Genomic DNA, 26,883 nt, shown 5'->3' on the forward strand with positions numbered 1-26,883 from the left:
TTTAAAAATGGACAGTTTCTGGCAGACAGCCACTAAGAGACGAGCTCCCCAAATTCCTTTGTACAATAATAAAATAATAAAATGATTTTTAGACAATTTACTGTAATGCAGAAATTGTCCATTTTATACATTTAGAAGGAAAACTTACAGGCTAAAATATCGTTATCAATAAGGGACTGAACCGATGTCCTTCACCCAGATGTCCTTCATTTCGACCGGTTGTCCGTCACCTTCCTCCTCCTTTGTGTTGGCTTCTGTCCAATCTGAGTTTTCTGTTGCACGACTAGAACGACCTCGAACGTACACGTTTCAGCACAAACAAGTTCCTTCCAGAGGCTATTTTGCAGCGGCACCATAGCTCCCCCCGGCGCTTTGCCCTGGAATTGATGGCTGTCAAGTGTGTGATAAGAATTTTACTCCTCCGGCGGCACCAAAAACATAACGTTGTTGATATAGACTACTCACCTAACTTTCTCCTTGGAGGCAGCACTGCATGTTCTGGCTCACATTATACACCAATTAAATTGTGTATTACTTTTTGTAGATATAAGTACAAACAGTGAATAAGAACAGCCTGAACATTTTGACATAATGGGGATGACAATGACAATTATGGTATTGTGACATCCTTAACCGTGGAGTCTTTTTTTTTTAACATTTTGATGCATTTGTGAATCAAAGCAGAACAAAAGCAGCTCTTCCTGTGTGAAATGTTGCTCTGTGTTGTGTATTTCTCAGTCCCATTGCTAATGGAAAATACATAGCACGCCCAAACACACGATGCAGGATGGAAACGAAGGGGTGAGGCAGCAGTTTCCTGCCTCTCTGGAGAGGACGTTATAAATGTACCTCCATTAGAAAATCATTATCAGACTGGAACCCAGCAGCCGCCGGTGGGCTGTATCCACACTGGCAGAGGCTATTTTCAAAATCCAACCCATCACACACTGAGAGACGTCAATATGTCTCAGCACTTATGCTCTGCTGTATTTATGGTTTAATACAGTAAGCTGCAGGTGCTGCCTTTCGCTGCCTTAGGGATAAGAATGATTTACTGGGTGCTTTTGAAAAGAAAATAACTGACTAAATGGACTATTTTCAGTCTTTTTTAGTCTTTAGTTGGCATGGTAAACAAGTTGTCCAATGAGCATCCTTAGTCATCTCAATTAATAACAAAAGTCCCCAATTCCCTGGCTCTCACAGCAATAAAACTCTGAATTAGCAAGTCATTAAAGAGCCAAGAAGCTGTTTAAGTCCAGTGACTTCACATTTACTTCACCAGCTTTGGAAAATTCTGGGTTTTAGGAAATTCTCTTCCCAGCTTGCAGCCTATTTTCAATTCTTCATTTGAGAGCTAACAGTCCCAACAGACACATACTTTAGTCTCGCTGGGCCAGACCCTCCTCCACAGCGCTGCAAACGAGGGTCTGGTTAATTGGCATTTCTTTGAACCAATCACAATCATCTTGACCATCACCATGCCGCTGCGAAATAGCCTCGGGAAGGAACTTGTTTTGGTGGAACGTGTTTGCTCAAAAGTAGTTTTAGTCGTGCAACAGGAAACTCCTATTGGACAGATAGTCTAGCCAGCTGTCTGGATTTACCCTGCAGAGATCTGAGGAGCAGGTAACCATAGTCCTCAGAAATCCACCGGGGTTAGAACACCAACACAAAGCAAGAAGAAAGGAAGGTAACGGACATCCGGCAACGGACCAATCCCAGAAGTGGAACATCATGGATATAGACCACACATACTTTAAAGATTATTTTTGGGGCATTTTCAGCCTTTACTTTTTGACAGGGCAGATGAAGACATAAAAGGGGAGAGAGAGAGAGGAATAACATGTAGCAGGTAGGAGTTGAACCCCGGCCCGCTGCGTCAAGAAGTGAACCTCTATATATAGGCGTCAGCTCTACTAACTGAGCTATCCAGGCGCCGACCACACATACTTTAAACTTACATTATTTGAGCCAAAATTAACCCAAAAGCTTTGAAGACCTGTTATAGCCAAGATCACTTTGTATAGGATTTGCAATGATTATGCTTACGGCGGAACCAGTGAGATGGTAAAATCTAACAGACATAAACATGTGCATCATGTTTACGTTCTAAGCTAGGCTATTTCTTCAGTTGTGGAGATATAACGGCAATGGTTTTATCATCGATTGCATTGTACCAGTCTGAGTCGGAATTTAATCAAATCCTAAAGGGCCTTGAGAGTCCCACCTTTAATGGTTAATATAGCAAAATATTAATAAGTGCAGCTATAACTTATCTAAGTATGTTGAGAACAGGGTTCAAAATTAGCACTATCTACCAGCCAAATGCTGGTAAAACATGCAAGTGGCTGCTAGTTTTGCTTCACAACAACAACAACAAAAACCAATGGTAATCCATTGAGTGGCTTGTAAAATTTGAACATTCACTAGCCATTTGGTTGGTAGATGAAAATTTAATTTTGAACCCTGGTTTAGAAAAATAAAACGCTTACAAATGCTTATTTACGAAGAGAAAAAAATGATTTCAGAACCAGCATTTCCTCCCATTTTGCAACTGTAGTAGTTCAGATTTGGTTAAATTGAAGGTTTGTTGAGGTTAAAGACAGGATGATGATCTGACAGGGGGCTTAGATTTATCATCAAAGTAACCAGTGGTGGACAGAAGTCCCAGTCTAGTATGTACCTGAACTTCTCCCTCCATGATTCCCAGCAGGTGCAGCAGGTCCGTCTTTGACAGATCCCTTGCTGCCTTCCTGCTCTCTGCAGGTTTCTGAAGTTTCTTAGCTGAGCCCGCCGTCCTCCCGTCCTTCTCCTCTCGCTGGACCTTCATCTTCCTCTTTGTGAGCTCTGGCGTGTTCTCCACTTCCTGCTTGATGAAGCCTTTAGTGGGCTGGATTTGTCCGTCATCTGGACCCTCCATGGTGCAGTTCCTGGATCGCATTTTCTACCTGTGAGTAGAAACAAAATTGATGCCAATACATAAAACCGTGAGGTAACACTTTACTTGAAGTTTTCTACTTAAGAGTGACAAGACACTGTCATGAACACATGGCATTCACATGGACCCTAACCTTAACCCTAACCCTTACAATAACCATAATTTGTCATGACAAATCCAAATGACACTAAAAAAAGCGTTATGTTATGTCACTTGTTTATAATGTTTTATGACACGTTCATGACAGTGTCATGTCACCGTTATGTAGAAAACTTCAAGTAAAGTGTAACCAACAGGGATAAGTTAGTTTGTAGTAGCGGTGTCCTCTAGTGAACTTAGTAGTGACGGCAGGCAAAGCAGAAATGGGATGTGACAAAGTATAAAAGTGCAAAGTTTGCATATGGAGGCAAACAAACAGGACTTTCAACATTTACTTTACAGTTAGCTTCATGTGCGTAACGAAGAGATGCAAGGTCTGATTTTAGCCCAAACCATTATGTTTTTCTAAACTTAACTAAGTAGTTTTGGTGCCTAAACCTAAGTAAACTGTGACCGTTTTACAAAGTTAACAACATGATCAAAACTGTGTCCGTTGCGTTCTAATGCGACTGATGTTCTCTGAGTTAGATATGAGTACAGAAAACACTCCTGTGGGTCTTCTAAAATTTTAAATTTCCATTGCATTCTGAAAGTAAATTGTTCCAAGAGTGGCCTTAAAGATAAAACAAACAAAAAAAAATAATAGTATGATTAGGAAAACGTGTGGCAGTTTTGTAAAAACAGAGTAACACTTGCAAAAACATCAGCATGATTACAGGACTTCAACGGGACAATAGCTCACATTTATGTGTCCAAACAAGTATGTTGATTTCTATCTGAGCACCTCTTCCACCACTGGATGATCACTACTTCACACTTAATTTATGTTGTAGAAGCCAAACAAATAAAGATAACAGTAGTAGTAGTAATAGTTGTTTCAGGGGAGATGCCAAGATCTACAAATTAAGAAATGGTTCTTGATGAGAGTTCATCCATTCTGTCACGACGTCCCAGACGAATTGTAGCTGCTCTTCCTCTTTGTCGTACGTTCAGAGTTTAGTTTTGATGTTATGTGTTTTGCGTTTTCCAGAACTTTCATTTCCTTCCATTTCAGTTTTTTATCCAGTTTGATCCAATGGCTTTTTGAATCCGGTTGCCGGGACAGGATTTTTCTTAAGCTGCCATACTCATGTCAAATGCGATATTGAGAGAGGTATACGAGGTATTTATATCAACCAGTGACATATCAGTTTGTGAAAGACGCGCAACACTGTTTTTGATTTAATTTATTTAAACAAAGTTCAATGTTTTGAGCCTAACTGGGCTCTTCGTCATTAAAGGTGGTGTGTGAAACATGAAGTTGCCGTTTAAGACACTACTTTCAGGAAGGTGGAGGAAGGGAGTTTAATATGAAAAAAAAAAAAAATTACAACAGTAATGAAATGTTGAAACAGCTTCTGAGGTAAAACACCAAAGTTATTTTTTGTTTTACTTGGATTTTGCAGGAGGTTGATATCCATTTTTTATCCAGTATGTTGAGGAACAAACAAAAGGACATACAAAATTATTGACCTTCTATCCAGAATATTCAATCGAATTGTATTGCTGTTTTATAATCCAAGGTTTTAGAAATATCATAGCTAGGTAAAAATAAAAGCGTTCCAACTAGAAAAAACGTATTGGACAGACTGAAATGGCATTCACTTTTTGTTGAAATGATATCATTGAGATTCAAGTGATCCTTTAAAGCCTAAAACTCTCCTGCAACTGGAAAAGTGAGTAAACATAAGGTCTGTAAATAGAGATGGTTTGTGTACAGGTTACATCTGGGTTGCCAAGTGTTTGTCAAAAGGTTTTGCAAGTCTTATTTCAACTGAGAGTCTACATGGCAGCACAGTGTCGTATAGAGTCGCAGATGATGAAACTGATCCGCGTAAACAGTTTACCTAGACAAGCGAGGAACTCTGATTCAAGGAGTCATTTTACAGAGTGACCTTATCAGTGAAGTGGTCAGCACTGACGATAGATTCTACTTTGAGGGTTTGGCAGTCACCAAAACAGTCCACTCACAAATACACAAATACACCATCTCCTTACAATGTTTGTTATTTCAAACATGTGCCGACTTGTGCTCCACAGCCAAAGGCACGTGGACATCTTGTGCTTTTGGTCTGGGACTTCTCAATAATACAGCATACAGTAATACTTTTAGACAATGGTGTACTTTGTGGACTACTCCAGCTCCATGTAGAAATTGTTTTCCAAGTTAAGTGTTAAAGAACATGACTGGAACTGGAACACCGATTGGGAGTCAGAGACCGTTCTCCCCTGAATAACGCTTTCATGGGTTTTTTTCAAGCACCATTTACAACTCATATTAACGTTTAAAGTGGCAGCGGCCATCAGTGGCCGTAGTAGTTATGATGGGAGCAAAGCAGAAGAAAGGGTAGATGGGTCAAACAAACACATTACTTTCACCCAAGAGACCGGGGTTTGTGTCCCGTTTGAAAATAAAAGTCAATGGCAACTCTTTGTCGTCATTTTAGTAAAGCAGCTACTATCTTCTGCTGTCTGCACATCATGTAAATGTAAATGTGCTGTATTTATATAGCGCTTTTCTAGTCTTAACGACTACTCAAAGCGCTTTTACATCATACAGGAAACATTCACCATTCACACACATTCATACACTGTGGCCGAGGCTGCCGTACCAGGTGCCACCTGCTCATCAGATAAACACTGTAACCGCTCTACCACTAAGCCACAGCCGCCCATCAGCCGCACATCAGAGCTTCATGGGGTAGGGCCGACACACGGACACACTGACGCAAGCAGATGCACAAACCAGAACGCCAGCCACCACGTCACTTCTCAAAGATAATTTGTGTCTCTTTATTTGATAGTGACAATGGATAGACAGGAAAGGTGGGAGAGAAATGGGGGGATGACACACAGCAAAGGGCCGCAGGTAGGATTCAAACCCGGGCCGCTGCAAAGGCTCAGCCAACATGGGGCGCACGCTCTTACTTCGTGAGGTAAAGGTCATCCCCAGCATCATGACCCTTCTGTTTACTAGCTAGCATTCACCTCATGCCACGGTATTTGGCCATTTTTGGCGCAAGTGTGCTAACACTTGAGTATTTTAGCGGGTAAAAAATACGCTCGGGCAATAGGCTACGTGTATTTTTTCACCCACCCACCAACTTGGCTTTCGGACACTGCTAACACACAGAGTTATGTTTTGCTAACACAGAAACAGTATGTGTTATGCTAATATTAGCATGACTCAGTTGTGCTAGCTTTGCTAATGAAGCATGTTAACAACACGTTTGACGTCTCCAGAACAGCTGCCCAGTTTTACCAGTTTACGTTGGCGGTAATGCGACCAACATTAGCCCAGCGAGTGGTCCGTTCATCTAGTCTGCTTGTGAACTGTCAATCCATCTTCTTACAACCCACTACACTGAAACGTATCGTCTGTCCTTTGCCTCTATTTGTGGGCTGGACCCTGTGCAGCGGACGCAGCTGTTTGTTTGGTGAAATTTTAAAAGGGGTATATTTAGGGTCTGCCCACTTGTGTTGTTCAGAGTCCAACAAGGGGATACTCCATATCACGTAATGATCCATCAGCAATCCCATGGATTCCCGAACCTCCATATTCCCTCACAGCTGCAGCTCTCACACGCCTCCACAACACCACTTGTTGCAAATAAACAGCCGGTGCATGCTTACCGTGCTGGCTTACATCGCCTAAATGGTTGGTAATTAAATAGAGGTCACGTACGGTCAATCTCTGAGACAAAAACAGCAGAGCAGTAAACATCCACTGGGTCGTGTTTCTTTGTATTTAGCTCCTATAGTAATGATATATTAGAGACGTGTCCTCTGGTAAATATAGATCATACTAGCTGTCTGGTCTCAATTGTTTTATCTTTTTTTAACAACATGAGCTGCATCATTACACAAGGCTCATGATTAAAAACAAAGATGACATCTGCCATGTCATAGTCGGCTAATTGTACAACAAGAGCATGTTAGCATTGGGGACAATTAGCTCGTTAAAAGTAGGGCTATTTCTTTTTAGGGCTTAACAGTCTATCAAACCTATTTTAGCTTCTAGGTGCTGACTCACCCTGCAGCTGGGCGGTAGATGTGTATAAGATGTTTACGACTTCACATTACAACTAAGACTGCAGACTAAATTATATATAGAAATACTGTGCAATATAAAACGTTATCCTTTAAATTTGGGTTTAATTACCTTGAACAGAAGATTATAGCTGAATTGAGTTGAGGTGTCCATTTGTGTGCATTTTTTTAGGCACTTGTGCATTACTTGAGGCCAAATCTGACATATTTGGGTTTTCAGAAAAATCTCAGCCATAACTACTGGATGTTGACGTGAAACGTATTACCAACTCGGAACTGCTAATTATGGCAAGATAAAAGGTTTCAAAACCGTGTGCTTGTTAGCTAGCCATTATCTGTCAACATTGGTGAATGTCAGTTGACGTCAGGGTTTCTTTATTGCCAGATCTGGCTCAAACAGAGTATATTTCTCCAGGTTTGTCCGTCTGAAAATTTTTAGTTTCAGAACATTCTGGGGATGTAGCTTGTGAAAAATGGGTCCAATATTTACTTTGGTGACTATGGGGCGAAAGAATCGGACGAAGGCTGTGTTCATATTCTCCTCTCCCATTGGAATCAATACACTCAGGTTTGCCGCAAATGTAAAGTCAGCAGGCTAAATTGGTTAATATTACATTTGATACAATATGGCTTTAATGCAACTATGCAGAGCTCCCTTTGGTCTGCATCCGGAGTGATGGCAGTGATCCAAAGTCACCAGCTCAACTTTATAGTTTTTAAAACTGCTTTTCATGTGCAACATGCTTTTCATGTGCAACATGATTTAGGCGTGTAGATTGAAAAATGACTATATAAGGGAAAGATCAGCTTGAGGAGGTTTAAAGAGGTCTGGCCTGTCACTGTAACTCATCATGAGGGGGAAAGTAATGCAGTCAGTCATCTGTGCTGCAGAAGGGCTTCAGATAGAGGGTCCTGAGAGCCAAGAGGAGGACGTTGGTAACTTTACAGCAGAGCCAAAACAAATATACTCCTGTCATTAGTCCACTGTTTAATATTTCAGTCAAATGTGGTTCATGACTTGTTAGATCTGTCTAGCTGTAAAAGTCATTTAATCATAGATTTCAATTCCCTAAATGCCCCTGACTTCACACTGCACTGGACCGAAAGTCGTTTTTCTTCGGGCAACAGATCTGCAGTATAATCAGTCCAGGAAAACTCTGCATTTATTTCTTTTTGTGTAGCTCCTGAAATTAAATCTCATCACAGCAATAGTATCAGCACAAAATTGATTGACTTCTCTGGTGCATGGCCGGCATCCAAACATTAGGCAGGAAACAAAATAAAATCCAGAACCACAAGGAAGACAAAACACTGGAAACTTCACACTGAGGGCCAGGAACAAATGCAGAAAGTCTGACACTGAAACAAGACCTCTTCCATACTTGGACTTTAATTACTTTAAGCAGCAGAAACGGTTAAAGGGACAGCTAGGGTGTTTGTTCTTGACATTGTGGCAAAACTTTCTACTACGGAGAATAACTTTACCTATTGGAATGTTTGTGGAACGCCATTGTGATTCCTTTAATGGACGTTGCTTGAAGTCCCCTTTTTTGGTCTTTTATACTGAGTTGCTTGACTTCATCATCAGGCTACATTTACATTGCTACGGTTTGGTTAAAAAAACTATTACCTTTTGCTACATTTACACCTTTCATTTGCAATACTTTGGCGTTTCAGAGCCCCTAAACCGGAGACATTTGACCCCATTTTGGTTTGCAATCGCCAGGGTTGTGTTACTGTCCCAACAGTTGCCAACGGAAATTGTGGCCAACACCGACACTGATGCCAATGTTTTGCTGCCTGATTGGGTGATAGCCGTCACGACGCCTCGTTCTCTGGGACTAAGCTACTAACGTTACCATGGCAACGACCAGTAACAAGCAGAGTGTACATGCTGCATCCTGTTTACCCCGGCACACACATTCCCAGTGTATGAGAATCTTGATGAGATATGCGGTTTGAGCGTGTTACTTTAAACGGAGATTAGTTCTTCTATTGGAGCTCAAAACACTTTTCTGCACGGAAATCGCTTTTGGCTCAAAACGTAGCTTGAAAACAAAAATTTTGCAAAGCAAATGTAGCCTTAGTGGCCCTGCATGTCCTGGCTCATGATTACGTAGGTTGTAAACAAATTATATAGTGCTTTAAGTTTCATAGTGACGGGTAAGACTCAGCTACTGATAAATAGCAACAACTTCACTCCTTTCTGTACATTTCAGCAGGTGACGGGTTGCATTTTAACTGCAATTTCATTACATTACATTAAATGTCATTTAGCTGACGCTTTTATCCAAAGCGACTTACAATTGCTACATGTGCTAGATATGCTTTATGTTAGAGGTCACACGCCTCTGGAGCAACTAGGGGTTAAGTGTCTTGCTCAGGGACACATTGGTTGATGTATTAAACTTGGAATTGAACCCAGATCTCCCATACCAAACATACGTGTCATATCTATTGCACCATCACCCCCCAACTTTTTCCCATTGTTTACACTTTGGATAACTCATTTTTTTAACTAAGCTTGTCATCTATTTTGTTGGATTGTTTTTAAATTGTCAGCGGTTATCCACACAGCTGCAACAACTGAAACACAGTAAGAAGAGATACGTTTAATGGGAAACCGTCAACAACCAACCAAATGTTTGTTCGCTCTGTGAGCTCAGCTGGCAAAGAGCCACAGAGTGTTTGGAGGTGTATTTCCATCCAACTGAGCTTGTAAAACAGTATGAGTGATGAAAGAGGTCTGGGGGACAACAGCAACTGCGGCCATTGGATGAAAAAACAAGGTTTCCAACTTTCAAACTGTCAAAATTGCCGTTTACAGACTCACAATTTTGAGTTCATTCACGACAGGGAAATTATTAATTAAAGTGATCATCTGGTTTTGGATTTTGGGGTTGTAAATGTAATCATGAATATTTCCCCCAGTCACTCTGGGCAGTCTTGTATAAAGTACTTTCATGAGCAAAGTGCACTCAGATGGATAGACCTACAACCAATCAGTGATGTATGTTGAACTTTTGCTGAATCCCGTAGGAAGGACGGTAAAAACATCTTTCGATCGACAAATGCCTCGATCGCGGTTCTCTGTTCCTCTTTTAAAATGAAAGCGCTGTTGATATCTTCTCTAACAGACGCCATGGAGGAATCTGCACATCTCAGTTCTCCGGCTGCAGACATCTTTGTTGTAAACAAAATCCAACCAAAACGCTCTTTTAGTGACGTGGTTGATTATGTTACTGTTGATCACCTGTCCATCATCGTATAAAGCCCCGCCCTGACAATCTGATTGGACTGTACAGCTCTGGTTTGTACTAAACTTCCCGACCTCAAATGTTGTGGGCGGGGCTAATTTCAGCTGGCATCCAGGCTTGGCTTCCACACCTCAAACAACAAATTTAAAGTCTGACTTAAAAAAAGAGAAAAACAGAATTTTCTTTTCGAGAAAGAATCTTTCCGTCGAATGTACAAAAACATTTCCTGCAAGTAACGGGTAACGAACATGCTTAGGGGAAATGTATTGCAGTATAAGTAAAAGTTTCCAGAAATATAAATTAAAAAAAAGGTAAATTGTTACAGTAATAAAGTATCTGTGGCCTACTTTGTTGCATTACAACACTGTCTTTGGGTAATAAATAGGCTACAGCCGTCCTTTAATAAATCTTCCGTAATCAACGTTAACATGGCAGGATAGTAAACCAACCTCACTGAGGATTCATGTAGCAACGCACTGCACGCAACAGTGCAGTGCTTCTACAGGGAGCTCATGTAATATGATCAAAAGGTCCAGACAGCTCCTGAATGAGGCCTTTGTGATGAGATTATTTTGCCAACTGATCTGCCAAGGATCTTCGGCTTTAGTTTCTTTTTTTTTTTACACGATGGCACATTAATCTGCATAAACTTATAACTTATAACTTGTAATAATTAGTGCAATCAGCAGTTCCAATTCAATACCAACATTAAAACGAGAAGAGCATTTGCAGCAGAGAGCGGATCTAGAAAATGTATTTGATCCATATCGACACGTTGATCAGTGGACTCCCTTTTTTCGTCTTCAAAGATTGAGTTGGGTCATAAGGTTTTGTGATGATATCATACCTAGCTAACTGGAAAATGTGACCGCAGTTAGCCACGTGCTTCATGCTGTTTTATACTCCAGTTATCTCAAGGCCACAGCTTATTTACCTCGTCATCTGTACATACCAAAGTAAGTGTTTGTGCCTGTGTTTCACAGCGTTTCTCCAGCTGCTGAGTCGGACAGTGGAGCAGACAAACTGGAGTTGACGGGTAAAAAAAAAAAAACATATACATTTTTTGTATATAATAATATTAACAATGGGGTCATGGAATGCACTCCAGTGTCTCCATCCAGTCCCAGACAACCTTTCTTACCCAGTCGGGGTTCCTTCACTTTGATACCTCTGGGTACACATGTGCATTAACCTGCACAGTGAATGATGTGGCAACAAAAAAGCAGGTTGCATGTAAAGGCTATATGAGCAAGAAACCAGCAGTTTTTCTTGCATCAGCGTGTCGTTCTGTCTTTTATGATTCGGTGGAAAAGCACTCGACATTGCAGGCTGAAACACAGTGCTTGAATAATAACAGTCTATCAAGCACCCCCGTGCCTGAAATAGTGACACTTACAGTCAATGCTTGAATGTCACTACAGGCTTGCATTACCATCTTTAGCACGTCATACCAACATCCAGAATAGAACCATTTAAATCGGCTGCTCGTCAATAAAAGCCTTCGGCAATGCCACATCACGAGACCGTGTCCATAAAACTGTTTCTATTTTGAGATTTAAGAGGGATCATCTTTAATATACCTGCTTAACAAGTTTGAAATTTGTCCCACTGTTACATTTTCATCTTAAGAGGTGAAAGGTTACTTTGTCCTTTTAAATCTAAGCGTAAGCAACATTGGGGTTGTGAGCCCACACTTTGAAAACAGGCAGATTTTACATTTTTTAAGAAAGATATGATGAAACCTATTATGGCACATTTCTCTATTCAGACTGTCATCCCCCAAACCTCCCAAAAACGCCCCCATAGGTCGTTTGTTCTCTTTGTATCTTTTTAAAGAACATTATTTGGGGCTTTTCTGCCTTTCATTGTTGACAGGACAGTTAGGTGAGAAAGGGGAGAAGACATGCAAGAAATCATCACAGGTCAGACTCAAACCCTGGACCTCTGCGTCGAGGATCAAACCTCTCAGTACATGTGCGCCTGCTCCACCACTGAACCAACCCGGCCCCAATTATCTTTAAGTTTATAGTGACGCCGCCCTCTAGGGTCCTTAGTAATTATGACGGGAGCAAAGCAGGAAGTAAGGTGAGGAAGTGTAAAAGCCCCAAGTCCCTTACAAGAAACTTTCACTTCTTTTATTTGATATATCCTCGCTCCTTGCTGGAACGCCGTTGACAGCCGTCTCAAAGCTCCTGTTCCAGGGCGCCTGGGTAGCGCACCTGGTCAAGCATGCGCCCATATTTGGTGGTTTACTCCTCGATACAGCGGCCACATGTTCAACCTTTCTTTAAATCTTTCGCCGTCCTATAAAAATAAAGGCCTAAAATGATCTTTAATCTTTTTCCTGTCCCGAGGAGCTATGAGCGAGGATGGAGGAGGGATCTCCGAGGAGCTATAAGCAAGGATACAGAGAGCAGCCTTCCTGGAAGCCGTGCAGCTGACAGCCGTTACTAACTTTGCCCATACAGCTGACGAAATCATGTGACTCTTCAGACGTCTCACCCTTCTAAAAAACACGTATTCTCGTTTCCTCTCTCTTCTTGTGGGTCGTATTAGAGAGGAGGAATTAACAACCGATATCGTCTTATGGTTTGGAGGACTTGTTGGATTTATGGACTGAGTACATGTGTGTATTCTTTATCTATCCTACATTAGTTTTGGTAAATATGTATGTTTTAATATGGTCTCTAACCAACAGAGGAAGCTTCTTGCACTTTTTGACAGCTGAAAAGAGTGAAACGCTAGCAGCTAGAAAAGTTTTTGCAGAAGCTACCTAATTTGAATGATATGAGATAGAGGTTTATTTACAGCATCATGGTGCAGACAACCTCTGCCTGAATCGACCCTGCCTTCATTACCTGCCACCTTATATGGGGGTCTTAAGGATCCACAGATGAGTGAGCAGCAGGGCCGAGGAGAGCCTGCCACAAAAATAGAAATCGTACATGCAGCCCAGTTAATGTAAAACCAGGCGTGAAAACCGGGTCAGAGGTTTGGATTTACAAGTCCTGCAGGAAAGTTTATCTGCTAAAGAGAGGAGGAAAAGCCATTTGGCAACAGGAAGGGAGAGAAGAAGAGATTTAGGACCTGTTTACACGTACATGGTTATTCTGGGAAACAGAGCCATTTCTCTTCGTTTGTGCCCTTCGTTTAAACACAAATGGAGAATTTGCCTCTAGAAACTCACTAACATGAGCTTGAGCTTCTCATCACATTGCCACCTACAGGTTTGGCATGCTCTTAACGGCCTTGACAACATATATGCATGGGTACGTGTAACTAGACACTTTTCTGAAAACTGACAGCTGTGCACAATGTTATTTTTTAAAACGGGGAGGTTAAAGTGTCCGCGTATGAAAATAGCCGGCCATGTGTAAACATAGTCTCAGCTGCTTCTGTTGATGAAAAAATAATCATTCAAAGATAACTTGAAAGGACTTAAAGTTGCTTTCACATGTATAGATTTGTGCTGATGTGACAAAAAACATCACAAAAGTCAACCCTGTCTCCTAGAATTAACCTTTTTTTCTCTTGCATTGAAGTTTTGTATTTAAAGGGTAACTGGGTGTTGTTGTAGTTTTTCGAACAATACTAGTTGTTGCAACAGCATGTGAAAGAAACTACAAAGTTTGCTAGAAAAATAAAAAGATTGATGGGTTAGCAATAATGCCGTTAATAACACATTTGCCTGACAACACTAAAATTAACACCGTTTATCGATTTACATTTAAAAAATATGTTGGCTCTACACACGCTAAAAGTGCTGTTTTTTTAAATGGAGTCTGGTGAGATGTTGTTTTTACAGTGTGTTCAGGGGACAGGCAGCTAGCAGATGGTGAGGAGATGTTTGCTGCTTGTGACAAAAAATGTTGTAGCCTAAAAAATGAGTGGCATCGCTTTGAGTACCTTTAGTACTGGACCAATTTCATACTGGACCAGTTTCTGTCAGTCACTTACACACAAACACATATTTGACCATCAGCATGCAGGAGACTGTCCTCCGTCCAAAAAAAGGCTTCAAAGGTCATTTGTACACTCAGCAACTATGACCCACATTTATTTGGCTCTAATAAACAAACACAAGACTTTCACTCAGGAGGCCAGGGTCTGAAGATTAAAACTAAACGGCGAGGAACAAACGGAACCCGATCCTCTGGTTTAGATAGGAGGACGGAGAAAGCTCCAGCGGGTTGTGTTAGAGGGGACGGACAGACAACCTACCTATCTATATATTTTGCTGTTTAATAGAGTTCTGCTTCCTTTGTTTCTCTTTGGGTTTTGATTTGTCAAAGCAAAATGTCCCATCATGACACCTTAAAAGTAGCTTAGACAGCTGAGACACTCCTTTCTATTGCGCCCAACATAAAAATCTTGCTTTTTTTCCCGCGCCGCGTCAGTCAACGGCGGGAGCTGAGACAACACGGGTTTTTATCCCCTTGGGGGTTTGTGTAAGAGCTCTCTATAATCAGTGGTGACCAGTCCAGATCGCTGACATCACTCCCAACATGCAGCTGACCAGCAGCCAAGTCTCACACATGCACATGCATTTCAAATGGAGTGAGCATGAAGTAACTTCCCTCATAAGATAAGATAATTTGTTTATTAGTCCCCAATGGGGAAATTACTGCACTACACTCTGTGTACACACTTTTTGTTAGTACTCACACACAGGCCTGAAATACACACATGCTCAGGACCTATACATGCACTATACATGGAGAGATGTCAGAGTGAGTGGGCTGCCAGCTGAACCAGTACCCCCCCAGTGGTCGGGTACGGTGCCTTGCTCAAGGGCACCTAGCAGTGCCCAGGAGGTGAACTGGCATCTCTCCAGCCACCAATCCACGCTCCCAACTTTTTCGGTCCATACGGGGATTTGAACCAGTGACCCTCCGGTTCCCAACCCAACTCCCTATGGACTGAGCTACTGCCACCCCCATGAACTGTGTGAAGGGGAGCGATAGAGAGGGAAGGATTACAGAAGTAATCTGGCCTTAAAAGTAATTTATTCATGACTGACATTCTTTGCCGGTGCAACAGAAACATAATTCATCAGAGGCCAGCCTCCGTTTCACCTCCTTAGCATCCATTTTCGTTCGAATCTAAACGCATCACCTGACTGCTCGTTTACCGCGCAACCCACTGTGTAACCCCGAGCCCAGCCAGAGTAAAAAGATGGAAATTAAGACCAAACCCGACCGAACGCCTTGTCCTTAATTTCCATCATCACCTCTAGGCAGGATATCACGAGAGTGACAGGGACCTTTACCGCTGTTCGTTCCTCATCATTTTTTACATTTTGTTTACAGGCCATTTAGCTCCTGAACTCTGGTGAACCTCAAGTGGTTTGTGGTCAGCCCACCAGCCATTTAGCATTCCTCTGACTGGAGAAATGACTCATGAGAGAAGAATTATCCTGTACCATCCCATAAGTGACCTCAGAGAAGACTTACCCTCACACAAACCAATAAAGACGGAAATTATGAAAACTGATGCATGAAATCACCCAACAGGTTCAAATGGAAGCAGAGCTGCAAAGATGAATCAATTGATCTGTTAGTTGATAACTATTTACTTAAATTACCATCTTTTTAACACGTCATCACTGAGTGTTAGATAAGACTCATATACATCACAACACTGCACAAAGTTGAACTTGCACAAACATAGGTTACATTTACATCTTTATAAATACTATTCATGGCTGATATTTGGCTGCTGTAGCACTGAAATTTCCCAATTTGGCATCATTAAAAGTCTATCTATCTATCTATCTATCTATCTATCTATCTATCTATCTATCTATCTATCTATCTATCTATCTATCTATCTATCTATCTAACTCAGTCAATCTTTACTAATTGCAGCTTGTTAAATGTGAATATGTTCTAGTGTGAATATCTTTGAGTTGTGGACAAAACCACAGACCCAGACCATTTTATAGACTACAATGCGTACGGACGTGGAGACCAGGCACCTCAGCAAACAGCACTCACAGACAAATGAAGTAGTCAAAGTACAGTAACCAAAATGTGCAGATTTGGGGAGCACAGATGTAGGTGTCTAGAGATGGGCTTTAATTAGCAATAGCTTTAAATGCTGTGATGCTGTACATTGGAGATGTGTTGCACAAATGTCTATGTCTAAGCATATGTCTCTATTCAAATAAACATGAGATGAAAAAAAGAAAAGAAAAGATATCCATCAGTGTTTTGCCTTGCATGTTCGGAACACAAAAGTGTACCCAAACAAACTCCGTCCTCCTCTGGCTCCCTGTTATGCTGTCATGGGAACAGCAGTCGCTGTTATGAAACCAAACAACTCACCCCCCCCCCCCCCCCCCCAAAACCTGCCACAGAGATTACTGAGCCAAATTAGGAGACTGATCTCACGGTCTCCCGTCTTATCAGCTGGGAGACACAGTGACACAGTGTTACGAACTGACGCAGGAGTTTGATGATGGAGGAGGTGATGAAATCCAGAGAAAGATAGAGACGAAGGTCAGAGGGAAAACATGCTAAAGGCCAGGTGTTAAAGTCATATTCTGCAACATTTTAATATGATACCAATGTTTTTTGGGGGGGCTAGTCTGTTTGTTTCTTGAATGCAGATGGCCAGCGGTGGAAGAAGTATAGAGATCCTTTACTTAAAGTACTAAAGTACTAATGCCACACTGTAAAAAATACTCTGTTACAAGTAAAAGTTCTGCTTTGAAAAGGTTACTAAAGCGAAGGTCTGTAAGGATCACCAGTAAAATGTACTTAAAGTATTACAAGTAAAATACTCAATGTACAAAATTCCTCACATTTTTGAAAGTTGGACTTGTAGGCTGTTATATTGTTGGCTACTTTCATTTAAAATAAAAACACCAGATTTTAAAAACTACATGTGTTTTGTGTGCAGGAATCTTAATATTGATGGAGTGCTAACCCGGAAATGACAAGCAGGATAAGCATGACTAGAGTCTCTCAAAATCTGACGAAAATCTTTAGAACTGACCTTTGTGGGTCTGAAATGAAGACAGATTTATGTATATTTATATATAAAATCAGACTGCATTTTAACGAGCCGCCGTGACAGTCTGGCTTTGAATTTCTGGAGAAACCACACACACGTGGCTCGTTCGTCCAATCAGCTTCCGTCGGCATTGCTTCAGTGTGTTCCGAACCATAGCTCACATGGCGCCATTTTAAATGGTACCAAGCAAGCACTCACCCACCGTTAGCATTCCATTGACTGCCATTCATTTTGGCGCCACTTTGACAGAAAATAACTTTACATCTGAAGTGTTTAAAAACTTTAGTTGTCCATTGTTTATTTCTAAAGAAACACAACAATGTATAAAGAGCTCCATTACCTTATACCTCAGGGTAAGGCTCCGTAGCAGACGTTTTTGTAAAAATAGGCTAACAATAGTGACACAACCAAGAGACTTGCTGTCACATGGTTGACAAAATACATTTTACGGAGAGCTGAAGATGAATCTGAGATATAACCTGCTAACAGATGGGACAGGCAACAAATACAACGATACAGGTGACATCTATATGACCCAGAGCTTTGAGGGATAATAAATTGAAAGTTGATGAGTGTTCTGTTACAGATAATCCCTTTCCCCATATTTCAGAAAAAGGCTTCAAAATAACTTGCAATAAAAACAGTGGAAAAACAAGCTATTAATGGAGAGAAAGATCCCTGGAGATCTGGGCAGGGCAAAGCATGCTGGGTACAATAACACAGAGGTGGTCGAGCCAAAAAGCCCCTCTGTTTACTGTTTGGCTCAAATCCAAAGCGCGTCATCTGGAACGTAGACGGACTGTCCTGACATTGGGATGACGTTACAGCAGACATCATTGCATTGAGCAAAACATTGAACCCCAGCAAGGTCGCTGTTAATAAGAGCATTCACTAACTCTGTCTAAAATGACTAACAGCGATTTTCCTTCACATGGTACCTGCTCGACTCACCTCGACTCTACACACCTTTTCTGTTTTTCCATTATGATAAAAGGTCCCTGGTACCTGCCAAAAGGTACTTTTTAACTACAGTTCCCAGGAGGCTGATGATGCACCAATGTCTGACAGTTTTCAGCCTAATAGTTACACATTTTTACATTCAAAAGAGTTGTCTAGTGGCCGTAAGAATTTTGTGTGTTGTTCGTTTCTACCCCAGTTCATGGGAATGCTAATTTAAAATTTCAATGAATACTTGGAATTGATGGTGGTGGTGAATATTCATGAAAAAGGACAAGTTTGTAAACAGGCAACACAGATTTTGATAATGAAAAACTAAACACGTTACACACTGGACCTTTAAAACCACAAACTTTACAGTGTCTGGTTTAGATATGAGGTTTTATTTTCCGCCACCACTAGGGGAGCGCTAATCACAACGTCTTGCCTTGCCTTACCAAATGTCATGCAATCCCTCAAATAGTTTTTAACATTTCACAAAACACTTGTGTCAATGTAGATTCCATGTTAGCGCTAGATGAAAATACACTAAATTCTGTATAGGTCTGTTTTTGTCGGTACAAAATGTCATTGCAATCCATCCAATAGTTGTTGAGGTATTTGGGTCAGAACCAAAGGAGTGGCTCGACCGACAGACTGATATTACCACATATAAAGCTGAACCACTGGTGTGGTTTATAACAGAGATCTCCTAATTATTGTTCATTATTTGAAAGCAAATTGATTATAGGCTTACTTGCCCAGGTAAGGTTGTCACTGAGGTAGCCATCCGAAGTTCTTCCAAAGGATTCCCTCTGCTACATGTATGTTTAACATCAAAACATGATTGATGTAATCATGCCAACTATTATTATTTTAATAGCTTACTATTGTATGCAAGAAAATAAGGTATCTATAAAGGCTTTAGGCTGCCCTACACGTTATGTAGCCCCAAGGTAATTTCATGCAATTACGTAGCAGGGGGTCCCTTCTCCATCTCTCTTTCATTTTAGTGCATAACGTTTTGATATTAATAAACGTCCATTATATTCACGCCGTTGCCAAATGAGTTGCTTCAGAGCTAATTAAGACTATCAGCTCCACACAGCTCTCTCTGTATTTTTCAGTATGACTACGTTTAGAAGATTGTGCCGTCCGGTTTCTTTCCCGCCCAGAAACTTGAGTGAAGATAATGACCTCTTCTGAAGAGTCCATTATGTTGTGTTAATCCTCCATGTCCTCCTAGGCTACTGGCAACTGTGTGGAGGAGGGGGGCGGTGTGCGATCACGGAAGGCTTGTGTCATGTGGACGCGCCAACAGCTTTGTTGTCAATGCTTAGAACTCCTCATGGAGGCGACAGAAACTACGCACTGTAGCTTTAAGAGCTCCTTGGTTTAAAAAACATTGAAGAGCCCTGTTCTAAAAGAAGTCTCCATGACTTTACATTGAGCGGTTTTACTCTCCCCGGGAGAGAGAGCAGAGCTTAAGTACTCTGGTAAAAGATCTATTAAATGAACGCCGTCTGATGTATGGCTTCCTGAAACAAGCATTGACTGCGCTGTGAATGAAGGGAGTCATAACTCACTGAGTCACAGAGTGAGCGTCGCACAGCCGCTGCATTCATGAGTCAGGATGAACAACGCTCAGACACTCAACGGGGTTTGGTTGGTGGACAGTTCATTCCAGTAAATCATCGCTCCAAACACTTCTTGTCCCAAACACTTCAACGTATTACACTTTTTTACTTATCCCCTGTGTGGCGTTCGGGTCTGTGGGACCCGTTTTCAATGTTTGCTAAAAGAGAAATTATGCTATTTATTATTCATTCTGACTCAAACTCATTGGCCTTTGCTCATTTTCTGTGTACCTTTTTTATAATTGATTTTCCTTGTTTTCTCCCAAAAAATGATCATCTGATCATGAATGTGATCTCACAGGGGTAAATGACAAATATGAACCATACATGACAAATATATCATTGGCAATTGACCTAAAGTAAACACCTATTAAACATGTTTACATAAATTGTTATGGCTGTATTGATTTAAAAGTCTAATAATGTTACTGGTTCCACCAGAGCCAAAATATGACCACACACCACACAAGGGTTAATATTATGTTTTTTGGACTTGATTGACTTTAAAAGACCATCTGTCTGCATCTGTTGCATCCTCGTTTTTCTTGTTATTAAGTTTTTCGAGGAGCTTCCGGATTGAAATGGGGGGGGGGGGGGGGGGGTAATGCTTAGTGGATGTTGTGTATTATACAGATTTTTAGGGCCTCAAACTTTGGATTTCTGAATGAATGAACTTGACTTGAAATAAGATTATAAAAATATCTGTTTAAAAAGTTCTAATATCGACTTGTTTCTCCCAACTGGACTTGTGTGTGTACTTCAGGCGCAAATGTTTAAATATTTATATACTTTTTTCTGATTAAAACCCCCACAATCTTCAATTTAACCAGAATTTAATTGACAAATGACTTTCTAGCTAAAAATGATTTACTTTTCTTAATTCTATTCATCAACAAATCACCTCAACACTGACATCATCCATGCCAGAGAATAATCTTACCAATATTAACAATACTTTAAAAGTGTATAAAGTATTTAATTTCTCACGTTTTTTAAGAGTTTTTTTAGAATTTATTTTTACTTTCTAATTCAATAGTTTTTGGGGGATTTAAAGATTGCAAACAATATATTTGTTTGATTGTCAACAATCAATTGTCTAATTGATTTTTAGACATATAACATTTTGTTCTTCCAAACTTTTTAGAACATTTATGAAACATAATTTATTAAGTGTCACAGGCTAGGGCGTCACCTATGGGTCCACATTGGGGGGGTTGAGATCTCCACTTTTGAGCTAAATTGAAATTTTGAACATCAAGCACATCATTTTCTGTATTGTGGTGGTATTATTGTAGTATTGCTGTGGCTTTTCTGCATCTATTTAATAAAAAACATTTTGGGGGGGTTGCACCGGCTAGATTTGATTATTGAAAGGGTTGAACCTCACCCCCCCCCCCCCCCCCTTGTCAATTACCATATGGTTACAGGTTAACAAACACCTGTCAGTCACAACATCACTTTACCTGGTCTCAGCACGCCAGATGTGTCACAGCTGTTCAGTCCCCAAAAACCCCCGGCTCCAGTCCTGTCTGATGAGTTCACCCACGGCTGTCACAAAATTGGGATTCTCTCAGAAATGTCTTCTGTCCTTTAAAGTCCCTCTGTAGTTTCTTTCTTCTTCACACCGTTTGCCAAAGTTGGAGGCGCATTAACGGAGCGGTGTGAAGCTTCGTCCTCTCCAAGTTTGGTCTGTGAGTTCACCGGGCAAGAGACTAAGAGTTAGAACTGAGAAGGGAGGGAGAGAGAGAGAGAGAGAGAGAGAGAGAGAGAGAGAGAGAGTCTTTCTTTCAGTTGAATTTAAATCAGTTCTCCTCTCTGGTCAGCAGTGAGAGTATGCTCTATATTTAACATGTGCTCTCAGTCTGTGTTAGCAGCTGAACTGACTGAGGCTTTAACAAACCCACAACAGCTGAGCTATCAGCCGGTCCTCCTCCTTTCTCACAGCCAGGGGCTTGGCTTTGGCTCGGCTCGGCTCTTTTTAAATGTGCAATAACTTTGTTTTTATAAACCGCCATTCAATATGAGCAATAATAGTATTTATTCTGCTATCAAACTCCCCATTTAGTGTCACGTTTTAATGTAGAACTAACACTCTGTGGCCTTTGTTTTTATACTTGTACTTTTAGTTAAGTCAGTATTTATGACCCAGTTAACAAAAATTCAGTTCATATGTGCATTATGCATGTACAGTTGAATGACAATTACAGCTCTCTCTCTCTCTGTCTGTCTGACTGTCCATCTGTCCGTCTGTCTATCTCTGTTTTGTGTTGTTTTTTTATGAGGTTTGCATTAGTTGTGTCACTTTCAGTGGGGGAAGAACTATTCAGATCCTTTACTCGTGTAAAATTACTAATACCAATCTGAAAAAAAAATACTCTGTAACAAGTAAAAGTCCTGCATTGAAAAGAATTTAGACTTTTAAAAGTAAAAATACTCAATGCAGAAAAATCCTCCCATTAAGGATCCAACCAGTTGTGTTTAATGGTCTGATCGTCTCAGCTGGACCTGTAGGCCGTTATATTGTTGGCTAGTATCTTTATAATCAGACATAATTTATATATAATTAACATAAAATCTTAATGTGCAAATAGGCTTACCTGAAGCGTATTTGTAGTTCTAAAGCTCAGACCGATTGGTGTTCTGTTTTTTCTACAAGTCTTTTCAGGTGTGTATATAAGTGCCTACAATTGCCAGATGAGTTTTGCATTTTGAACAAGTGTTTTCCCGATGATAACTGGAGATTTCTTCTTGACCAAAGTGTCTAATGTAAGAAAACTTGTGTAGAGTTTTGCAAAGTGTGTTACAGAATTGCAAACAAAGTGCAAAGTTGACAATGTGTAATCCTTAATCCAAACTACAATCTTTTTCCTGAACTTAACTAGTCATGTTGGTGCCTAAACTTAACTGTCATCGTTGCCTGACGGTCACTTTTTGTCACCTTAACTGTAATGTCCGCCGAAACTACCGGAAGCTCGGGGTGCCCTGTGCCCGGCTCAAAGCCCCCTATTCTTGGGTAACTCAACTACCAACTGCCGCTGATTCGACGGAGCTCTGTAGCTCTCAAGTTCTTCCGCTCCTCTAGTAGCCATGGGCGTCTCCAACAACTGCTTTTAACACGCTCCGTTAGATAGTAGTTAGCAGAGCAGAAGAATTTGAAAAGCTGTGACGCCGGCTATAGAGCTCCGTTGAATCAGCGACAGTTGGTAGTTATGTTCCCTGAGAATAGGGGGTTTGAGACGGGAACAGGGCACCGCGAGCTGCCGGTGGTTTTGACGCACATTGCGGTTAGGTTTAGGCAACAAAAAGTGAATGTTACATGGCGACAACTAGTTAAGTTTAGGGAAAAGAATTGTGGTTTAGAAGAAAGTAAAGACTTCAACACAGTGTGTTTTATGACAGTTCTTTAAGTAATTAATGGAAATCATTTAAAAAAACAAAAAATATAGTCATGTACCAAAAATGTATCCAATTCGAACAGGGACTTTTGTGATCCGCAGCAGCGCCAGTCTTCTCTCACTCTTGGAAACAAAAGAAACAACTGTATCTTTAACACTTCAGCTCGTGCCAGAGAGGAAAGCCCAGCACAGTTTCCATCAGTTTCCATAGTTCCTGATAATTCACAATGAAATATGCAGAGCTGGAGCCGGAGCAGCCCGTTAGAGTGAATTGAGTAATGGCCTCCCCCCCTCGTTAAAGCACGGAGATGATTATCACACAGCAGTTCTCTCATTCATTCGACAGAGGTTAATGGAGAATAAAAGATAACACATGAATGGTGGCAGCTGTTTGGTGGGTGCGTGAGTGCAGGAGGAAGTCAGGGTGTGGTGAACGGGTGGAAACACAGCAATTGTTATTGCAGTGTTGCATTTGTTTTAGACATTTTAAGCGGCATGACTCTGTGGAAGGCAATGTCCGTCCACCTCTTTGGTTCTGACTGATATATACACTCTAACAAATATCTGCGTGTAACAGTTGTATGTCTGTACATTTTAACAGAAATTGTCCATAGAAGTAGATTCACCCTCACATCTTTAGACATTTTTGTTGCTTTTTTTGACCAATTTTTTTGACGTGTTTGGTGCTTTTTCAACATTTTGGCTTTAAAAAAAATGTGTTGTCGTTTTTTGACACTTTGGTGTTTTATTTGACATGATTAAAGGGTTTTGGGAGATTAAAGAAGTCCACACTGTCCCTATTTCCCCGTTTGTGGCTTTTTATTAAATCACTGAAGTTTTTATTTAACATTTTGAACATTTTGAAAAAGATGAGTTAAAGATTCTTGTTCTGTCTAAGTCACACATGTCAAACTCAAATCATGCGACACTCAAAGTAGAATTTGGCAGATTTGCCGACTTTGAGACTCAGAAATTCCCAAAAAAGCAGCGAGTTTTCACATTCAGGCTAAGAAACGGGCTACTGTGAGTCGGCTGTGTGATAGCCTGCTTTTATAAATGTAATCTTTGTTTTGCTTGATTTGCTAAACTCTACGAGCGGCTGAGAGACTTTTTCCTGACTGTTATGGCATTACGTCTGTAAACTGCATGTGAGAAGGCTAAATGAGACATGCAATAGGTCAATATGTGCTTAAAGCGTAACTCTCACCAAAAAGCAACCTAGGGTCTTTTTGTGAATGTACCCGAGTCAAACTTTCGTTCATAAGCATTATTAGGACGGAAACGCCACTGTTAAGTATTATTGTTTTTCTGTCAACTGGCCTTTTGAATGGGAGCGCTAGGGACACTACTATGATCAGTTCAAAATCACTGCTTTTAAACTCTAAGAAGGGCAATGTCCGTCCAACTTTTTGGTTCTGACTGAAAAATACACTAACAAATATCTGTGCGCGACAGTTGTATGTCCGTATATTTTAACAGAAATTGTCCATAGAATGAGATTCACCCTCACAACTTTTGACATTTTGCTTTTTTTGACCAATTTTTTTTAGACGTTTTTGGTGTTTTTGCAACAGTTTTGCTTATTAAATGTTTCTGGCGTTTTTTGTTGCTTTATTTGACAGAAATAAAGGGTTTTGATAGGTTAAAGAAGTCCACGCTGTCCCTATTTCCCCATTTGTGGCATTTTATTGCATTACTGAAGTTTTTATTTGACATTTTGGGCAATTCTTTCCAGCGTTTTGTCTTTTTCTGTTATTTTACAGATTTATTTCTTAAAAAGTGTATACAACAACTGTGGGATGGACAGCTGTGGCATTTTTTACAGACATTAATGTTCCCCAGAAGATGGCTCCCACTGGTTTTGGTGATGCTTTTGACTAATCCTCTAACATCATCTGCATATATCCCGTCATATATTTTCTGCATGTGGACCACATTTGGTGTAGATATTAATGTATCCCAGTCAAACTTTCATTTAAAAGCATAATTAGGACGGAAACGCCACTTTTAGGTATTATTGTTTTTCTGTCAACTGGCGTTTTGAATGGGAGCGCTAGGGACACTACTATGATCAGATCAAAATCACTGCTTTTAAACTCTAAGAAGGCTCGACACAACATGAGACTTTGCTCCAAGTATCACCGCAGACTCTAAACATGAACTCAGCATTGAGAACATTGTTTGTGTTCACAGAGTTTACTAAAAAAGAAAGATTTTAACAACTCACTGAAGCAGTTGTTGTTTCCATCTCGCCAGTCAAAAACAGTCGAGGGAGGAGAGTAAAGATGGAAAGCTCCTAAAGCTTAGTCCCACATAAATACACAGGTAATTTGGTGTTTTGTCATTAGTGAAAACCAATATTGACCTTGTAGTTGAAAAGGAGCCTCATATAAGAATGACATTTCCTCCTATTAGTCAAATATTTGACTTTTTCGATGATATAAAAGCATGTCTATAATCCATGCATGGCCCTTGATGTGATTCTCATTTCCCAGTGTGGCCCTTTTGAGTTTGACACCCCTGCTCTAAATGATTATAATCTCCCTGCAGAGGAGTTTGTGCAGTGACATCATGATACTGACGGTGATTTCTCATTTGTGTGAGGAACATCGCCATCTACTGTGGCTCTTATCATCTCTCTTCACATAAAGGATGGAGGACTACACATTGATGCTTGGCATTTCTTTTTCTCTCTCTTTAATGCTAAAGTACGACTCAGTAAATAAACAAATAAATAAAACAATCATGTGGCAATACTTTCTTGGCAACAACTTTCTTTCTTGAAAAAATATATAAATATTTCGACTATGTTCTTGAAATGTACAATCTTTTTGACTTTTTTTTTTCGCTCTCTCTTATAATGATATCTCTTATTATGATATGGTACCAATGCCAAATATGTATACACATAATGTATTTATTATAATAATAACTAAAGGTAAAATATACACATTGGGATAGAAATTATTTTATCTTTATGTATAAGTTATTTTGTTTCATTTGTGATGTGTTTTTTTTGTAAATCCCATGTGACATTTTCCTAACATTGTCTCCTAATTCCTCAAGTATGACATTATAATGAGCTTATTTTTTCTTTCTGACACTTTATTTCTTTAAATATTCTGCCAGGTAAATGATTTTTGAATTAACATTCCTGCAGAAAAACAAACACATCTGTGTGTCTGGCTGTGTCAGAGGATAAAGATGACATATACAAACTCCAGGCTCGTGCACAGAGCAGTGCAGGTTAGTAGGCAACCAAATTCACTGAAGTTAGAACATTAGACTTCCGAAAATAACCTTCAAAATAAAATTCCACAAAGTAACATGATATGTGTAAGCCAGAACCTGTGGTGGAAGAAGTAATACCACACTGTAACAAGTAAAAGTCCTGCATTAAAAATGTTACTTAAGTAAAAGTATGTAAATATCATCAGGAAAATATAATATAAATAAACTAAACTGAATTGAACAATATTATAATTTATGACGTGCAAAGGTAAACATTTATAACT

General features: G+C 40.3%; 1 protein-coding gene and 1 long non-coding RNA gene across 2 annotated transcripts in view; one reads left to right on the top strand and one right to left on the bottom strand.

Annotated features, from left to right (window-relative positions):
- Positions 1-21,869, bottom strand: part of filip1b (filamin A interacting protein 1b) — a 43,260-nt gene extending 21,391 nt beyond the window's left edge. The window contains 2 exon segments of the mRNA XM_032543788.1: positions 2,684-2,948; positions 21,437-21,869. Of these exon segments, the coding sequence (XP_032399679.1) occupies positions 2,684-2,941 (258 nt within the window). The 5' untranslated portion in view covers positions 2,942-2,948; positions 21,437-21,869.
- Positions 1,246-9,177, top strand: LOC116706851 (uncharacterized). Its single transcript, XR_004336337.1, has 3 exons — positions 1,246-1,258; positions 4,191-4,199; positions 9,064-9,177. It is a non-coding gene; the product is annotated as an uncharacterized LOC116706851 (long non-coding RNA).
- Positions 21,870-26,883: the final 5,014 nt, after the last annotated feature.

The sequence above is a fragment of the Etheostoma spectabile genome, chromosome 18 (genome assembly GCF_008692095.1).
Source record: "Etheostoma spectabile isolate EspeVRDwgs_2016 chromosome 18, UIUC_Espe_1.0, whole genome shotgun sequence".
Lineage (NCBI taxonomy): Eukaryota > Metazoa > Chordata > Actinopteri > Perciformes > Percidae > Etheostoma > Etheostoma spectabile.